This window comes from Epinephelus moara, chromosome 22 (assembly GCF_006386435.1).
Source record: "Epinephelus moara isolate mb chromosome 22, YSFRI_EMoa_1.0, whole genome shotgun sequence".
NCBI classification, from domain to species: Eukaryota; Metazoa; Chordata; class Actinopteri; order Perciformes; family Serranidae; genus Epinephelus; species Epinephelus moara.
Window position 1 is genome coordinate 5,592,894 of NC_065527.1, and position 19,113 is coordinate 5,612,006.

General features: G+C 41.5%; 1 protein-coding gene across 1 annotated transcript in view; it reads right to left on the minus strand.

The window, feature by feature from the left end:
* col22a1 (collagen, type XXII, alpha 1) overlaps positions 1-19,113 on the minus strand; it is an 88,514-nt gene that overhangs the window by 19,213 nt on the left and 50,188 nt on the right. The window contains exons 25-55 of the mRNA XM_050034604.1: positions 17,815-17,868; positions 17,236-17,289; positions 17,094-17,147; positions 16,942-16,995; positions 15,711-15,764; positions 15,528-15,572; positions 15,367-15,429; positions 13,780-13,833; positions 13,538-13,579; positions 13,369-13,401; positions 12,868-12,921; positions 12,317-12,370; positions 12,176-12,229; positions 12,036-12,089; positions 11,832-11,885; positions 11,369-11,473; positions 8,408-8,452; positions 7,787-7,864; positions 7,662-7,697; positions 7,525-7,578; positions 6,936-6,980; positions 5,433-5,468; positions 5,233-5,346; positions 4,903-4,956; positions 4,608-4,661; positions 4,448-4,501; positions 4,246-4,299; positions 4,014-4,067; positions 3,835-3,888; positions 3,637-3,690; positions 3,502-3,546 (exon numbers count right to left, since the gene is read on the minus strand). Coding sequence (XP_049890561.1) covers positions 3,502-3,546; positions 3,637-3,690; positions 3,835-3,888; positions 4,014-4,067; positions 4,246-4,299; positions 4,448-4,501; positions 4,608-4,661; positions 4,903-4,956; positions 5,233-5,346; positions 5,433-5,468; positions 6,936-6,980; positions 7,525-7,578; positions 7,662-7,697; positions 7,787-7,864; positions 8,408-8,452; positions 11,369-11,473; positions 11,832-11,885; positions 12,036-12,089; positions 12,176-12,229; positions 12,317-12,370; positions 12,868-12,921; positions 13,369-13,401; positions 13,538-13,579; positions 13,780-13,833; positions 15,367-15,429; positions 15,528-15,572; positions 15,711-15,764; positions 16,942-16,995; positions 17,094-17,147; positions 17,236-17,289; positions 17,815-17,868 — 1,713 coding nt within the window. The remainder of the gene's footprint in view (positions 1-3,501; positions 3,547-3,636; positions 3,691-3,834; positions 3,889-4,013; positions 4,068-4,245; positions 4,300-4,447; positions 4,502-4,607; positions 4,662-4,902; positions 4,957-5,232; positions 5,347-5,432; positions 5,469-6,935; positions 6,981-7,524; positions 7,579-7,661; positions 7,698-7,786; positions 7,865-8,407; positions 8,453-11,368; positions 11,474-11,831; positions 11,886-12,035; positions 12,090-12,175; positions 12,230-12,316; positions 12,371-12,867; positions 12,922-13,368; positions 13,402-13,537; positions 13,580-13,779; positions 13,834-15,366; positions 15,430-15,527; positions 15,573-15,710; positions 15,765-16,941; positions 16,996-17,093; positions 17,148-17,235; positions 17,290-17,814; positions 17,869-19,113) is intronic.

A 19,113-nucleotide genomic window follows, 5' to 3' on the forward strand; every position in this document is an offset into this window, starting at 1 on the left:
CACTTCCGCATTGTAGTTTCCTGTAAAAATGTCCGTGAAAAATCCCCGCGATGTGAAAAATACATGCCGAGCAGTCTTTTCCGTCCGCGTGGTCATGCTTTGCGTGCACAGGGCTTGCGGACGTCCGCTTTTATCGGGCGGAACGTACGCGGAACGGACTCCACGTACGTTCCGCCCGAGTATGCGATCCGGTCGGTCTCAAAAAAAAAAAAAAAAAAAAAACCCGGTCCAAGACGGAGTACTGAACTGAATTGGTATTACCAAGAACCGACCCAACCCTAGCCCCACCCCTTTGTGAAGGTCTGTCAAGCTGTCGGAGTAAGCATGGAGCCCACACTGTAACTAGAGGGGGTCTACAGTCTGTGTTTGAAGGATATATCCAGGATGTCAAACTGACTCAGCAGCAACAACAGGTTAAAAAGACAAAGATAGTTAGAAGCTAAAGCCGAACTATAGGCTACAGATCACAGTGTAAAAGTGAACCACCACATCACTGCTGATCGCCACACAAGACAATGAATATAAAAGGAAACTTTGCTGATATTGAAGCCAAACAAGCCAAACAACGTTCATCTGCTCACAATGTGATGACACAGAGCTGGTTGAATATGAGCAAAGTTTCCCTGCTTCCCTTCACTGGTTCCTGTACAGCAGGGTCGGTCTTTGTTTCACTGTTATAATCATTACAAAGCAAAAGCAGCATGTGTATACATTCAGTAGGCTATATCTTCAGTAGCTAGCTAGCTAACCCTACACTTTTCAGGGTCTGATTTTGGTTTTGGAACAGGGAAGAAACGTATATCTTTTTCCAACCTCTCCAGGTAACGAGTATCATTAATACACGACGTGCCCCAGGCACAACATTTAGCTCCTAATCCACAAAACCAGCCTGAAAATGAAGGAAATCTGAAACGACTGCATTAGAGTCAATGGAGCACAGCTGTGTTTGTGTCGGACCCTGGTCTGAGCCGGCCCGATGCTACGCTATGATTGGCAAGTCTGCATCTGGAAGCGGGGCTTAGTGACGGGTAAGGTGTGACGATGTTGTTAAATCCAAGAATGCTGATATATAAAAAGAATGATCTTCCAAATCAGTTGCTCTTAGTGTCAGGTTTTTCAGTGGATGGGTTTACATTTAAGCTAGTTGAAAGTCCTGTGTCTCATAAAGATGCTAACGGCTGCCTTTGGTGTCAACATCAGACGCCTGACAAAGCATCGGTATTTGACAACCTGGGAATGACATCAGGCTGCTGTCCTTGTCCTTGTATTTTTGTCAGTTGATAAAGATAATTGGCATGATTCCAACTGTGTGATAAATTATTAGATAACATTCATTATTTTTGCCATCTTTCATAGTGGAGACACAGCTGCATTTGGCCTGCAGAGACACTGGTGCTATCTTAATTGCAGTTCCAGCAGCACCATTGACTTGCTGTCTGGAAAACTGCACATCTCATCAAACAGAGTAAAACACTGTCACCTAACAAACTAAACCACACCAGGGTAGATTTCCTGCTTCTCCAACTGAGTCGGATTCTATAAAGAAAAACATTTTAGCTCACATTTTTAGGGTGAAATGTTTAAATTGAGCACTGCTGTCAAAGAAAGTGGAAGCTTTTACTGCTTGGCCTTGTCAGAGAAAAGTAAAGGGAGACATGTTACTGCCTCTTACCCTTCGAAATCCTGAGTTATATGTCTGCAGCCTCGCTGAAAATGGTGAAATATCATTGCAGTAACATTGAACCGATGTGAGGAATTTATTTACTTTGACAACTTAAATAAAAATTTCAAGTCTTAAAAACTGTTCGGCAGTCCAACACCACATTGAAGAGGAAAAACTAGAATTACCGCCTTGCAGTTCTTTGCCTTGAATCACTCAAGTTGCTGTTACAGTTTACATCCCTGTCTGTGAAAACATTAATGCTTAACACACAACTTCCCCCTGAAGGCACAGAAGATATAAACATGTCTCCCCATCTGTTATTGAGATATGATGCTAGGTAACAGTCAGAAAAGTGACATTATGACATCACAGTGAAGTTGAACTTTGACCTTTGGGATATAAAATGTCTAAACTTCACATCACTACATCCTAATAAATATTTCAGTCATTGTAAAGGTTTGTGCAAAATTTGAGGAAACTCCCTCAAGGCCCTCTTCAGATATTTTGTTCACAATAATGCGACGCACAGGGTCACATTGAATCTGACCTTGGGCCACCAATTTCATTTCAGTTCATCCATGACTCACAATGGACGTTTGTGCCAAATATGAGGAAATTCCCTCAAGGTGTTCCTGAGATAACAAGTGAATGAGAATCTGACAAATGCAAGGTCACAGTGACTTTGACGTTTGACCATCAAAATCTTATCAGTTCATTGTTGTTCAATGAGTCCAGATGAATGTTTGTGCCAAATATGAAATATTCCCTCAAGGTGTTCCTGAGATAACAAGTGAATGAGAATGTGACAGATGCAAGGTCACAGTGACTTTGACATTTGACCATCAAAATCTTATCAGTTCATTGTTGTTCACTGAGTCCAGATGAACAAACGGCAGAAACGTTCCTGAGATATCAAGTCACAAGAATGGAATAAATGGATGGAACCTGAAAACATAATGCCTCTGGCCACGGCTATCGTCAGCACAGAGGCATAAAATGGCATTGCAGTTTGATATTTGTTAGGCAGTGGTGGAGGGAGTATTCAGATTCTTCACTGAAATAAAAGAAACAATACCACATTGTAAAAATCCTCTGTTACTAGCAAAAGTCCGGCACTGAAAATGTTACTTCAGTAAAAGTATGTAAATACAATGAATGTATCAAAAAACAAAGAAAATAGAAAAAGCAACAATTATCAAAATGGTTGCCAATTAATTTTCTAATCAATCGACTAAATGTTTCAGCTGCACGTCTTTATTTTCATACAGTGTGTGTGCAAAAATCTTAAACTGTAAATTTAACTTAAGTTATCATATCACCTCAGTCTGAGATATAGTATAGAGGGATTTTTTTTAAAGAATTACTTGTATGTATTGTTATTTATGCATTTTCATATTATTATTTTATTGAGTTAGTGTTGTTTTCCCTCTTGTGTACGTGCACATATTTGATTTATTAACACCTGATGCCACCGTTTATCTTAGAAAAAAAGTTCGATAAATTATTAATAATAAAAAAAAATCGGAAGCAGAAAGTGGCATGAGATTAAAATACTCAAGTAAAGTAAAACTAGCTTTAATTTGTACCTAAGTACAGTGCATGAGGAAATGTACTCTGTTACACTGCACCACTGTTGTTGGGTAACTGTTGTATCCCCCAGTTTCTATCTTAGCAATATCTTTAGCAATTTACCAGACAGAAATTCACTGTACCTCCCTATGATGAAGCTCATTAGGCAGGAAAATGATGCAAAAGAATAAATAATGCTATTGTATGTGTTAAAAAAACACACAAAAAAACACTGTGGTCCTTAGATGCATGAAAAAAAACACACTGACCTTAGATCCAGGGGGTCCAGGTTCTCCTCTGTGGCCCTTGAAGCCCTGTATTGGAGGAGAAACAGCGCTGAATTAGTTCCAGCAATCTGCACGGCCATCTTGCTTCATCAGATCTGTTTACTTGTGGTTACTTACCGGGAGTCCCCTGAGACCCGGGTTTCCTAGTGGTCCAGGTTCACCTTGCTTGCCCTGAAATGAAAACAGAAATACAGCATCATCGTCTGGCCACATTATCCTATCACATGTTTCCAAAAACAGACAATGTCTCGTGGTTGGTGTTCAAGCTTTGCTCTCTTTGGATCATCAACAAGGTAAACAGCTCCATGTACTCACAGGATCTCCTGTTTCACCTGGTCTGCCGTCTTTTCCTATTTTTCCAGGCTGACCCTGCAGATCAGTGAAATTAATCAGTGAGTGTCTGAAACCTTAAAGACCTATTTCTGTTTACACCACACTGTGCGAACCACTCTATATGTATACTCATGATGCTGCACATCAAATCATTTACTTACAATCAAGCCAGGAAGACCCGGTGGTCCCTGGATTCCTTTGAGACCCTCTTTGCCCTGGTGAAAACAAACAAACACAAACAGGTCAGCGTCACCGAAGGAAAAGAAATGATTAATGGCCCCTATTACTGCACAGGGCCGTCTGACCTACATGCTGGAGGGAAGAGGTTTGTACAATAATGACACATAGGTAATATGTTTTCTGAGGGGAAAAGTACATGGAGTGCAGCCTGACCTTTTCTCCAGGGGGCCCTGGGGGGCCGGCGGGGCCAGGCTGTCCATCGTTACCCTGAAGAGGAAAGAGACAGTGTCAGTGGAGGTCAACAGAAATAGAAAGCGTGGGTTTGAGACAAAGTTCAAATAAATTGTGCTGTTTACAAAAAGCTTTTCGACCATTTCAAGTGAAAAAGAAAAAGCCCAAAAAAGCAGGAACTTACAGGTGAACCCATTAGGCCAGCAGCACCTGGATGACCAGGGGGTCCTGGGTGACCCTGTTAATATGAGAGAAAGTCATCAAATATAATTATGTAATTCATATCAGACAATATTGTATTTGAGAAAAGGAGGGAAAGCGACAGCCAGTAACAGCAAATATACCTTGTCTCCTTTCTCTCCTGGGCCTCCAGGGGGTCCTCGATCACCTTTTATACCCTGTGGTGAGAAACAAAGAAAGACCATATGAAATGTCACATTTCAAGAGAACTGAATTCATCTGTCAAAGAAAAATAAAACCTCAGAACACTCAAAACATTACAAAGACAGAGGATGAACCATGAGTTTGTTTCACCCAGTTACCAGAAACCTTGTGAGGTTGAGAAAAACATTGACAAAGGCAACTAATTAGCGTTCGGCCCGTGGGAGCGATAAGCGTGCAGTTAACGTGCAAACTTGCCTTTCCTCCATCGGCTCCGGGGGGCCCTGGAGCTCCGGCTGGTCCCGGCGGGCCCTGTAATGACACGGCAGAGCATCAATCTCTGTCCAGGCAGACAGTGCCGAGCACCGAGGTCCTAATCGCTCACTGCTGCCCCCAGAGGAGGCTCAGCTAATGATGCAGAGAGAGCCTTGCCATCCGTCACGCCAACTGTGACTGATGATGACAAACATGGCGCTCGGACCTCATGCCTCACTTAGGGCTAATATGGTGGAGACACACACTCCTTTAAATTATGGTCTTTACATTACAAGACAAAGGAGGTAATGTAAATTAATGACTGTGTCCTACTTGGTAACCATCTTGACCGTCTTTCCCGGCAGGTCCTTGGTGTCCTTTGTCCCCTGGGACTCCTGGGAGGCCAGGTGCTCCAGGTGGACCTGCAGGGCAGTCTGAACAAACATCCTAAAAAACGGCAGAGACATGTTTGTGATAAAGTGAGGATTCAAACATAAAGTATTTTTTCATTAACGGGTGGAGATGCTTCTTACCTTCAGATTTAGGTCAGAGAGGTCCGCTGCCTTTCCCTGAGAGACAAGGAATCAAACAGTTACTCAATCAGAGGACACAATTTGGTGCTCTCTACTCAGTGATCTCCCTTAAGTGAGGGGCAAGCCCAAATCATGAGAACTGGGTCCATGCCAAAAGAGTGTCCATATACATTTGATTAAGTGCTGTATGCATTATCTTTTGTATTTTATCAGGCAAGTCAAAACAGAAGGTCCTTAGATTTAACTCTTTGGAACCTGAGAAAATTAAACATGGGAAGAAGTCAATGAGCAATGTGGGAAGAAATTAAATTGAATTGAATTGAATTGAATTGAACTGAATTAAATTAAATTAAATTAAATTGAATTGAGTTAAATTAAATTAAATTAAATTAAATTTTGAATTGAATTGAATTAAAATTAAAAAATAATAAATAAAAATTTATAAGAAAATAACCCAAAAATTGGCAAAGATCCCTGGACATATTTCCCAAGAAAAGTAATGTTGATTAAGGTTCGAATGGATTTTAGCATCCGCACAATGACTACAGCATTTGCACTGTTTTAGTGGTGTTTTGGTTTAGTCTTGTATTATGTGTTAAACTTAAAGAGTTTACCTACCACCTAAATTAAGAACTCAGATATGTTATTTCCATGTTGTAGCAAAGTTCAATCCCTATTTGTGAAGCAACTCTCTCTCAAAGCCAGAAACCAAAGAAGTAAGACTCAAACTTGTGATGTCATAGGGTTTAAAGTCTGGAGTTGCTCCATGGACACTAAATGAGAAAGTGATTTTGTGGACCCACTGAATGATTTTCTTTTTTATACCCAAATGAGCTTTAATCTAATGTATCATATGGCACTAAATCACTGAATCATATCGTACATGGGGCCATGACGCGTCACATAAGTGAGGCAGGGGGAGGGTTGTTTTTACCTGCTACACAGACTCCGTCTTTCCACATGTGGTTGCTGCCGGCTTCACTGTGTGCATACTGAGTTTGCCAAGTGATACTGGAGTTGGTTCTGCAGCATTTGGAAGTGTACAGGCTATATTAACTGGTGCTGAATTAATTAACTGGATCATTTTAACTACAGGACCCACCCACAAGGTCGCTCTGCTGCGTCACATTGCCTCTGGTGCCATCAGGTATTTAATGAGGTGATCATTTTTATAGAGGGCGTGCTCACTTTTTTAACAGTGCTATGTCGTTTTTAGCTGCTGGACGGCTGCATAGAGAAAGAAATAGACCAGGATGGGTCCGTCCAGGCTGTTATAAATTAACAAATCACCTACCAGTAGTTCGTCTTTAAGCAGTTCAGTGATCAGCCTAATAAATACTGTGTGATTTGCATACATGGAGAAAGCCTGTGTTTAATAAGTGCATGATTATTCTCTCCTTCATACAGAATTCAGAGCACATTCAGAATATAAAGTGAAACATAGGAGTTAATTGGAGAAAGAACAATTATTACAGACTGTTCCCTGCCAGTCTATGTACTTACAGGCTCTCCTGGTGCTCCCTTATCTCCCGGCCTTCCTGGTAAACCCTGCGTTGGGAACAAAGGCAGAGAATTACATTTTCCGTGAACTGTAGATTATGGAGACCCAGAGTGTTTCAGGTCAAATACATTAAGAACTAATCGTATGATATAACCATGAAATTATAAAAATTAATGCAATACTCTGCTTATTCCAAATGTTTCATTAAAAAAAAAAAAGTCCCTTTCCTTATCAGATTTTTTTGCCCTACAATCAAAGCAGGCAGATCAGATCCTGTCATGTGATTGGCTGTTCTTCCGCTCCTCAAATGATCTCTGGGTCATATGTATGTTGATGCTTTCCAATGTCAAGTGTCTGATCATGTGACGAGATGATATGTGGGCGATAACGTGCACTGGGGCCCATCGTGACTACTTTACACCACTGTTTGTACATACATCCTTTTTATACATGTAAGATTTCATTTTTGTTGATTATTAGAATCTATTCACTAATTTATTTAACTTTGTGTAGGTTATCATCAATTTGAAATATTTTTTTTCATGTTCCAAATAAATATCAATCAATCAAACATTTGATTTTTGGACTCACATTATGTCCTGCTGGGCCCTGAGGACCGGCGACTCCTGGTAGACCCCTCAAGCCCTGGATCCCACATAAACAGATATTAGAGGAACACATCTTACAAACATGAACATATTCAATATGAATCTTTAGAAGATATTTACAGCAGGTCCAGGCTCCCCATTTTTTCCTGGTGGCCCCTACAAGAAAAAAAAATCACATTTTAAAACAGGCAATTAAATGTACTGGAGGAAGATGATGTGACCCTGGCTGGCATTGAAGCTCATACCGGTGGTCCCACTTTGCCTTCTCCTGCAGAGCCCCTGTCCCCAGGTGACCCTGGTTCTCCTCGTGACCCGGGTTGGCCCTGGGAGAGAAAAACCACAAAGTTAACTTCCCCACCCTCAGATAATGTCGGTTCAGCCGTAATGTTTGGCTAAGAGTCTGGCTTGGCACAGAAAGTGTCACATTCAGCGATGCCTGCTGATCCCAGAAATACCACCCTGTTTTTAATTTGTGATGAAAAAAACAATCTGCGGTTGACATTTTGCTACTCAGAAGTGAAAACGTGTCGGTGATGAGGGTGAGCGATTTGACACCATAAATCCGGCAAATGCCCCCTGTCCGGCCTCTCTCAGTCTGCGCCCCCCGACATCACACTCCTCACAGCAAAGAGCTCGTCATAATCAGAGCAATGGTCACAGTGCAGTGGACATAGAAATTGCTTTTGCTGCTTTCAACAAAAATGAATTGTTTTTCTCATCTGTGCCAGAAAAATTTTTTTTTTCACATCAACAAAAGAGCACCTGTGCATGATAAAAAAAACACACCTCAGGCAACCTAAAAAGCTCACACACACACACACACACACACACTCTCACTTCCTTGCAAACTTCTAGAATGACATTACCTTTGGCCCTGGGGGTCCTTGAATTCCCTGTGGTCCTGGCTCCCCCTGTAATATCACAAACGACATTAATCAAACCACTTGCCACTCACACACTGAAATTAAGCCTCTTTTAAATAAATAACTCAGAGCTGAAAGTGTGTTTGAGTTGCTGTTCGTGTGCAGCCAGCGAGGCCTCGGGGCCGCACCTGGCAGCTGTAAAAAAACCGAGCTGCTGTGAACCAAATCTGCTGCGCTCCTGTGTTGCTTTAATGCGATATGTCTTAACAATGTTTTTCCTGTTTGCTGCTGCCTCGTCAGCAGGACGGCCACATGTCTGGGCTGAAAAATGATGAAGAAACATGTTGAGCTGCAGCGCTAAAATGTGCCTACTCAGGCTCATTTTCCTCCCATACAGACGCTCATATTGCGTTGTGGTTCAAGATGTATTACAGGCAGGGAGATGTTTACAAGCAGAACACATGTGGAATACAATGAGGGTGCTATTACTACTGAAAGGGAACTGATGAACGTGCATTTCTTTGATCAGAATACTTGCAGATATATAATCATACAAAGCATGACATTAATACTATACTTGTGAAGTTTACCACTGACACGCTAATGGACCAGGCCTCACAAAATTAATACTACACAGAACCTTCTAGCTGAGATGAAACAGTTTCCAGAGACACCAAATATCAGGAAATATGCACAAAATGGTGCACAAGACATCGAGAACTTCAAAGTTTAATGGGATGCTGCAGCTATAAAAACATGGAGTCTACACTCTTAGAAATAAAAATGCTAACTAGAACCATACAGGGTTTTTTGGCATGTCCCCTAAGGAAAAGCCTTTTGGTTCCACCTGAAACCTTTCAGAAGGTTCTATCTAAAACCAAACATAAAGGGTTACACCTAGAACCATCTGCAAAAGGTTCAAGCCAGTGCCCAATATGAGAGGTTCTACAGAGAGTCTTTCTATGGTGTAATGATCTCTTCTAAGGGTGCCAACAAGAACCCACCCAGGGGCCCTTTTATACTCCAAGGGTTTCATCTGGAAAAAACAGGATTTTGTAAGACTAATGTTGTGATCACACCGGGCACGAATAAAACAATTTGCCTGAGTAAATAACATGTAAAGTCAATGTAAAGACACGATTTGATGTGAATTCCCGCCGGGCACAATGGACACGACTAGCCTGGAAATCCAGACCCAAATCTAGAAAGATTTAGGGTCTGGCTATGAGTAATGAAAATGGCCCAACTTGAGGGGCAGCACCAAGCATGCATTTGAAAATATCACTGCATGCAATTGGATAACACTACGACCAATCAGAACAATACACAGGGTGACGTATCCAGAGCTTAGCTACCAGCGGAGCTAACTGGTAGATTAGACTCTTGCCGTATCCGGTCAGCAAAACAGCAAAAACGTCCTTCTTGCAAAGGAAAGATTCGAGCGCCGTCTTCTGTTCCTCTTTTAGAGAAAAAGCCAAGTCTAACTCGTTCATTGTAGCGGCCACAGCCGTTTCAAACAACTGGTGTTCATCCGTAGCCATCTTGCAATGTTTACTGACTGATTCCGGACTTCGTCGTCGCAGCGCTGTCGTCATCTGTTTAGCTCGCCTCTGGCCCGCCTATACCAGATACACTGATGTGATTGGTGCTGCTCGGTTTCAAGGGCATGGGTAATGAGCATCATTACTGATTGCCAGAGTGACTCGCTGAGCAAATTCAAGTTGTGCTCTCGCGAGAACTCTGGATTTCCAGGGTAGGACATGACGAGAATGACATAAAATATGAGAATTAAGCGGCGTAAATGAAGCAAGTAGCACGATTGCTTATATGATATGCTTATTTGCAAGACTTAAACTTCAGTGACCAATTTGTGCCGCAATAGCCAGTCAGCATTGAGATCCTCCGGGGACGTATGACGCCAAGTACATACCTGCAGATGTTCATTCAACGATTCAGCAATTTCATGTGCAGATGATGCGAGTAAATCGCACGTATGACACAAGTTAACACAAAATATTCTAGCATTCAAACATGACAAAATCATATTGTGTTTGGTGTAAACACAACATACAGTAAGGGTGCTTAATGGAACCTTTAGTTTTACAAAAAGCCTTGAGGAACCTTTTATTCAAAAAAAGGTTATCAGAAGCAAATGGTTCTGGAAAATTATCACTAATATGACAACGAAAAATTTAATTAAAGGGTGGCAAATTTTAATTAAAGTATGTTTGTTTAAGAGTCAAAATGTTATTTTCACAAGCTCTTTTAAAAACTTTTCCCTTGTGAACTGACAGTTTTCTGCACAATGGCATTGCCACATTTAAACCCTTATAAACCCATGTACTGCTGTGGAGGTCACATACCTCATTTTTAAAAATCACACAATAACACAAACACACCGAATAATTGAGGCGGCAGGTAGACCAGGAAGTCCTGTGTGCTCTGAGGTAAAATTACAGTTTCAGCCGTTTTACAACTCAAGAGTTGGTGGTCTGCCACTGCCTCTGATCAGTTAGTTTGTTTGCACTGTTGTGTGACTTTGAAATCGAACTAATGTGGCATCCACAGCATAATGTTGCTTAGCTTCTGCGCCCCAAGACTCCTGTCTGCTTCTCTACTGGAGGTAATACACTGACTATGGATCTAGACTATATATGTTTTTACAGTATGAATGCAGTACATTAAATCTCACTGTGTCTTCACCTGGTTAATTAAAGGTTTAATAATAATAAATAGCACCATCTTCCAACTCAAAGCTCAAATCTTCCTAGCTAAAACTTTTCTCCCTCTCCAAGTTTACACTGTCCGGCTATGTGGGGGTTCCCATTTGAAAGTTGTCCACCATATAACTTACTTATATATTAGAAAAGCTATCACATGGCTGAACAATGTCCTGCAAAAACAATATGTGTTAAATACACTCAAGTTATAAATACAATGTGACAGAGAAAAATTGTGTCTCACATTTTGCCCCTCTTTCCCCTTCCCTGGTGGTCCAGGGGGTCCAGTCAAACCAGGATCTCCGGGTGGGCCTGAGGGACCTGCTTGTCCTGGTTTACCTGCTTCGCCCTAAAACAAACGTTACAATAAAGAGAGAATTTTATTTCTACTATCAGCCTCTGGTCGTCCTAACTAAATCAAAGAGAGAGAACAAAGACAATGAAGCAGCCATGAGAGACAGTCCAAAGTGTTCTGCGTTGCTGAGTTGTGAGACTCGGCAGCTACGTGTGGCTGCTGCTGCAGGGACCGAAATGAATTCAGAGACTTCTCTGCTGAAACAATAATGGAGGACACTCAAGGTCACTCTTTCTTCTCTGCAGACTGATTCTCACTCTGCGTTGCCAAACCCGTCCTGAACATAGTCGGAATACTTTCACAATAACATCCAATCAAATGTACCCATGGCTTTTAAAAATAGATGACTGACCTTGTCTCCTCTCTGTCCAGCTGGACCGGGAGGCCCGATGGTCCCTGGTATGCCCTAGAAGACAGACAACTGGTCATCCATACTGAAGTGAACCGTTATTACAAGCTATTGTTTTAACGTTTTTTATACTATAGTCAGAAAAAGAAAGCAGGCATCAGTGACTACAATAATTAACAAATCTAAAATGGAATAGGAAAGACTCACCACGTTCCCTGGTAATCCACGAGGACCCTGAGGACCAGCTAAACCAGGTGGACCCTGGAAGAAACACACCAGCCATTACAGTACCGCACATCTTCCTGTTTGGTTTTAAAAAGTGTATCACATTATATCAGACAGCTTACAGGGTCTCCAACACGTCCTGTCTCTCCCGTAAGTCCGGTTTCACCTTTTGGACCCTGGAATAAAAGTCGCAAATTACACATAATCCACCAGAAATCACCGTACAGCACTGACTGGGAGGTACAGGATCAGTATCATCTTACCGCTGGTCCAGGTGGTCCCTTAAAGCCTTGCTCACCAGGTAACCCTCTTTGACCCTGTAAGAGAAGGCACATGATTTAACATGAGTGTTAGGTCTATGTGCCAATATAGGGTACGGTTCATGAGGGTTGTGCAGTAATGGTTGTAGATGATGCATCACCTTCATAGGGTGCTCGAGAACGTCAAAGATAATTGAAACAGATACTAGCAGTGTGTTTATTATTGCACATGTTTGTGTGCAGATAGATATTTCAATGCTCCACAGTCTGCTTAAACCAGACTGTACTCATATGTTCTGCTACTCTGGTCCATCTACTGTAAATATAGGAGGTTGAATAAATAGAGAATCAGGCCAGTGCATTACTGGCTCTCACAGTTTAATTTACTTAGCCCAGTTAAGGAAGGCCCCTGAGCTCCTGTATTGTAGCAGGACTACTTTCCTATCACCACGCCAAATCTCTACTGACATCTAGTGGACGCCTCTGTGTATTGCCACAGGCTGGATCTGTAACATTAAAAGGGAAGAAGACAAAAGATGGAGGGGAAAACTCACCGTCTCTCCTGGGCTTCCTCGATCCCCCTTCTCTCCCTTCTCTCCGGGTGTTCCCTAGGGGTGAAAAGGAACATTAAAATAACAAGTTTTAATGAAGAAGAAGAAGTAAGCAAAGGACAGGTGTAGATTTTGGGGGGATGTAACTGACACATTCCTTTATATTTAGAACAACTGCATTTGTCCTCCCAATAAAAGACATTAAGACCCTAATTTGCTACAGAAAAGGCATAAATTGGTGCATAACTTGTGCCAGAATTAAGTGTTAGATGCTCAAAATTTTCTTGCACAAGACCCCAAAACCCCTCGTGTCATATGTGTCTGCCCAAAGTTGAAACAAAACCTACACCCTAGAAAGGAAGATGAGAGGAAGAAGATTCAACTCTTAAATCACTAAAGCTGGTACATCATATGCAAAAGCAAATATCTACCTTTGTGTACAAAAAAAAGAAATAGCCATTCTCAAACTTTCGTTTGGTTTGTGTAATAATTAAGTGTACTCACAGGTTCACCAGGCTCAGGGATGACATTCGCCACCTGTGAAGAATCAAAAAGAAAGTAGATAACCACCTGAATGCTGCACCAACTCCATTTCCTCCATTACGGCTGTATCACATATTACACTGCTGTAAATGGGCAGTATATTAACATGCACACTAGAGACTGTACGTACATTTCCTGGAATACCAGGTTGTCCCCTTGGTCCCACTTCACCCTGAGGACAGAGACAATATGTTCACACTGTCTGCATAGTAATGACTTTGTTACAGCTAATGCTGCAGGGTGACCATTACTGAGAGTACTGTAGCTACTGTAAGCTGCGATATACAACAGAGAGATTTCATTAGGTTCTGAATTTTCTAAATAATTTCACGTCACACAGAATATGAAACAGGTTCCTTGTTTCTTATTTACCTTGTCGCCCTTTTCACCTTTTGGCCCAACTGGTCCGTCCTGTCCTCTTTCTCCCTGAAAGACAGCCACAATCCAAATGTAAAATATTTCTTAACGTCACAGATCCTATTTGCACTTTAATCAAGTGGCAACCACTGAGGCTAAAACACGAAGAAGATGAGGGAGTGCTTCAATGCTGACTCATTTCCAGGTGTTAGGACTCCTTCCTGGGGCGCTGTATAGACCTCCACGTTAAACTGTCCAACGTTACAGCAGAAATAATCTTGTTTACAGCCTGGTACAAAAAAACGGTTTGGTCTCTAAAACTAATTTCAACATTCATGACAACTGTACTGGGAGTGAATTTTTCTATAACTTACCCATTTGTCACCAGTGTTGGGGAGTAATCAGTTACATTTAACTACTTACATGTAATTAAATTACAAAATAAATGTAATTTTAATCAGTTATGCTTACTGAGAAAAACATATATAATTAAATTACAGTTACTGATTAAAATGTTGGAGATCATAAAGGGGCTACATCCAAATATATTCTTTTTGGTAAAACAGCTTAGAATATAACATTCATTCAGTCACTTTGCATCTTTTCATGCAGGAACATTTACTTTTGGCACAGTCTATTTCCAGACATTTTCAGATTTATTGCCTGGTTTGAAACTTTTTTTTTTTGAAAAGTAATAAAATGTAATAAGTCACATTACTGTGATGAAGTAATTAAAATAGTTACCTTACTCATTATGTTTTTAACAGAGTGACTAGTAATCTGTAAACTATTACATTACAAAAGTAACCTTCCAAACACTGGGCGTGGTCAGTGACAGGAGGGTGCTATCGGTTGACAAGTTGGTCAGGGAACGTAACTGTATGGTGTAATCCTAGATTCACAGAGTACAGCCGTAGCCACAGCTGTCTGTATTTCAGTGTGTTTTCAGTTTGTGAAAGTAAATCATAACATTCTGTCACCTAAAAAATTCTCGTTGAGTGTTTGGTTGTACTAAAAGACCCTCCAAGGAGCTGGATGTTCAGTTTTTCCAGTATGTATATTTTGTTGGTTTTAAGCCTGTTCTTCACAAGCAAAAATTAGCATTAGCATTATAACAGTTAACCATAGCTGCAAATATGCTGTGCTAGACAAACTATCAGCTAGCATTAAGGTTATCTCCACCCTCTCTTCCAAATATGGTCACTTCTGGTTCCAAAAATCCAAGATGGTGACAGCAAAATTGCCAAATTCAAGGCTTCAAAACAAGAGCCCACAAACTGATGGGTGATCTAACTGTAGCTACGTCCATTATTTTATACAATTAATTCTTCCACTCAAAGTGGCATTTGGGGACACCCAGCAGCCCTTGATGGCGTCCTTGGAGGTTACAGACAAATTAGGAACAGTTAATTATACTAGAGTTTATGTGATCAGAAATTATTTCTGTTGCATGATATAACAGCGACCTTTAGAGGATGTCTCCTCACGCACAGTCATAGATATTAAACAATTCAATACTACATCAACATCATAGGACAATCTTGCACCATGCAGTAAATGAGCATAATTATGGATATGCCTGATAAGAATAGTCACACCCACCTGAACACCTCTTTCTCCTCTTCCTCCATCAGCACCTTGTTGACCAGGGGAACCAGATTCTCCCTTTAGAAAAAAACAAACAAATTCATGACATGATTAACTATGTTTAATTATCTTACAAAATACCCCAGACCACAAAAAGTCAACAGCTGCGAACTCACTCTTTCTCCTGGAGGTCCTCTTGGTCCGGGAGGCCCGTCTTCACCCTGGGGAGAGAGGACACACCTGGCCATTAAGATGCCAGATTTGCATATGGAAAACACACATGCTATCTAAGAAGCTGCGTGTGTCCTGTCTTAAGTCATGTCTGGTGTGTTTCTGGGTATACGATGAAGTCACAGTACCTTTGGTCCAGGCTTGCCAGGAAAACCATCTGCACCGCGCTCTCCCCTGGGCCCCTTCACAGACACAAGATTTCCATTTAGATGTCATGCTTTAAAAAAACTGTATCTGCCAGAAACATTTGACAAATACTGTGTGTAGTAAACATGAGCCCACCACTGCTCAGTTTAGCCACTGCATATACTTTATTGTCAATTAAATGTCCATGTTTTAAACAGGCTATCTCAAATAATATTGTTTGCTTAGCTGTGGTTTGAATTACTGTTTTAGTAACTAGAGCCTTTATAGTCATGTGCATCACATTCAGTAACCTTTTAGTAGTAACTTAAAGCAGTGTAAGTCTCGTTGATGTCCACTTGGGGGCAGAACTCCACAACAAGCTGAACAACACACACATTTGACCTATTCTGGCCTTGTAACATTGACAAGGCGAACACGTTAGCAAACAGTTGCCTGTTTATGTGTCTAGCAGACATATTAGCAACATTAGCATCCATTTTAAGTTGGGTTTCTGACCATTTGATGAACGTACTTCCAATATTCATCATCCTCCTAGCTTTGTTTGTGAGTTCACGACCTCCTCAGAAATATATCTGGGTCTAAAGTTGCTAGTTGCATACTGTGTCTGCTGTTTTGTAGAATATGGTTCAGATCGTTATCACTGAAAGTGTCTGCCTGCTGCAGCTGGAAACAACTCTGATTAGAGTAGTGAGAGTGAAGCTAAAACTCAATAATCCCCTTTCCGTAAATGCTTATCATGTTGGGGGTCGCAGGGGATCTGGAGCCAATCCCAGGAGACGTTGGGCAACACCCTGGACAGGTCGTCAGACTATCACAGGGCTGACACACAGAGACAGACAGCCATTCACAACTACGGACAATTTAGAGTCACCAATTAACCTGCATGTCTTTGGACTGTGGGAGGAAGCTGGAGTACAGGGCTCCCCCACCCAGGAGTTTGAGCCATGAACCCTTTTGCTATGAGGCGACAATGCTAACCACTGCACCAAGCACAACTCTTGGGCCATAAAACCAAAACACTGAGCTAAAAGATGCTAAAATGCTCCACAGAGCTGAGAAGAACTGCAGAGTTGGACAATAATTCTCTGTGGTTTTGTCACTATAAGCGACTCCTTTCACATTAGAAAGTCATTTGACCCATTGTTGATAAAAATTTGGCATGGGAGGCAAGAAGAAAAAAGGTTATTCTAAAAGTATTCTAAAAATACTGACCACGGCGCCATCATTTCCAGGAAGACCATCCAGACCGTCTTTACCAGGAAGACCCTTCGAAGATCAGTGACGAAAGGTTGACATTTAGTGACATGAGCAGAGAAACGATACACCTATACCTGGTTTTATTTGAGAATAAAAGGCCGACTCACAGGCTTCCCAGGCTCTCCAGGTTTGCCTGAAAATCCAATTTCACCAGGAAGACCCTTCATAAAGAAAGAACAGGTCATTCATTCTGTAACAGCCAAAACAAATCATAATACTTCAGAATTATTATGTCTTGAGGTCACTTACAGGAGGTCCAGTGTGTCCTTGGTTTCCTGGTGGCCCAGCTGGACCCTGAGGACCCTGCAAAATAAAAAACAGCATCAGTGACCATTTATATCCCTTGATAATCATAGCATAAATATACTTATATGATGTGGGTTTCTGTAGGTATATTTTCTTCTCAGAAACAGTGTGCATTAGTACCAGTGAGCAGCCACTAGAGGGAGGTATTACAGCACCATTTACAGCTCATTCAACCTTGAACACCACTTGACAACAGGTGTATTTCTATTTGGCTCCTGGGAGCAGTTTGCAAAATTAATTGACATAACCTGTTGGTTTTAATCTAGCCTGTTTATTTTGCCTCTATTAAAACACACAGTGAAGACACCTTTGAGAGTACAGTGAGTCTGTGCTTTGTGGGTCACATCAAATACTGAGCAAACCACACAATTGAAACACCAAATTAATTCTCCTCAGTTCTCCTTGAGAGATCATTGAGGCACGAGAACAAATACTGACAACAGCAGGACGTTAATGAGACGTCATTTTAAAAGTGTATTACAGTGTGTATTTTGCTTGTTATGAAACTGAAATCGTTCTTACAGGGGGTCCAGGAAGTCCGTCCACACCAGGCAGTCCACTTTCACCTTTCTTGCCCTGAAAGACATTTGAATTAAATTAAAAAACATCCAAAACTTTTCTTTCAAACCCTCCCAAAGTTTCACTTCCGTAGGCCCGATACAGTATTTTTAAACCCAGCACACTAAGATTCAGCTGCTCTCCACTAAATGTTTCAAGTTAAAATATTTCATATATAAAATTAACCTCACTGTAAATCTCTTTCCTACTCTTAACCCATTCGGAAATGCCAACACTCAACTACTCACGATTTCTTCATCCCGAAAGTTTTTTTCTTTAAAAAATATTATTATTATTATTATTATTATTTTAAATTTAGGGCTGAAATATGTTTGGGAGTTCCTCCCTATAAAAAGACTAACTGCTGGGGTGCCACAGTAGCTCAGTGGGCACAGCATGTACCGTTAAGGCCTTGGAACATGTTTTTCAGGTTCCCATTATTAGTGCCATATATTGCTGGTAAACATATGCCCAGGAACATAGCACCTTGGGAACACAGGACCCTGGAAGAGCACATAGCCTAGCGAGGGAACCCAGGACCCTTTGTCATGCTCCCATTATGTGCCATATAAATCTGTATAGGACCCCGGGAACATACAGTAGGACCCTGGTAACACAGGACATGGAATTGGACAACTTGACAGCTAAAGTAAGAGAGCTACATCACATCAAATCAACTAAATTTACTGACTGTTTTTCTTCGGGTCCTAATAAGTCAGTCAGTTTCCACATAAGTAAGTGAGGCAGCAGCTAAAAAAGGGGTCCATGTCACTGGTCCGACAGCCCATTGGTCCGACATCCCATTAGTCCGACGTCCCGTTGTTCCGATATGTGATTATACTAGGCTATAATGTATTTGTGTACCATAGAGGATCAGCAAACGCAACAAAAGTAGGCTACTGGTCGAGATACAAGTGTCATAGAGAGGAGAGAATGAAACACCATAACCTCCTGTTATTAACTCTGGGGTTGGGGTTGTGTTGGGAACTCTCAGCGGTGCTCAACGGCTCCCAGCGGGCGGGTTGTGTTGGGAACTCTCAGCGGTGCTCAACGGCTCCCAGCGGGCGTATTTCTGCCTTGATGGTGTGCAGCGACCGGCTCTGGGTCAGCTGGGAAAGGCTTGAGGCGAAGCAGGCTCACGGCTTATGTGTTTGCCACTTTCTTTTTCATTTTAACCCACACCATGATCTTTTCCTGACCCTAACCAAGTGGTTTTTGTGCCTAAACCTAACCAGACCTTAACCACAGGGTATCATGATGATT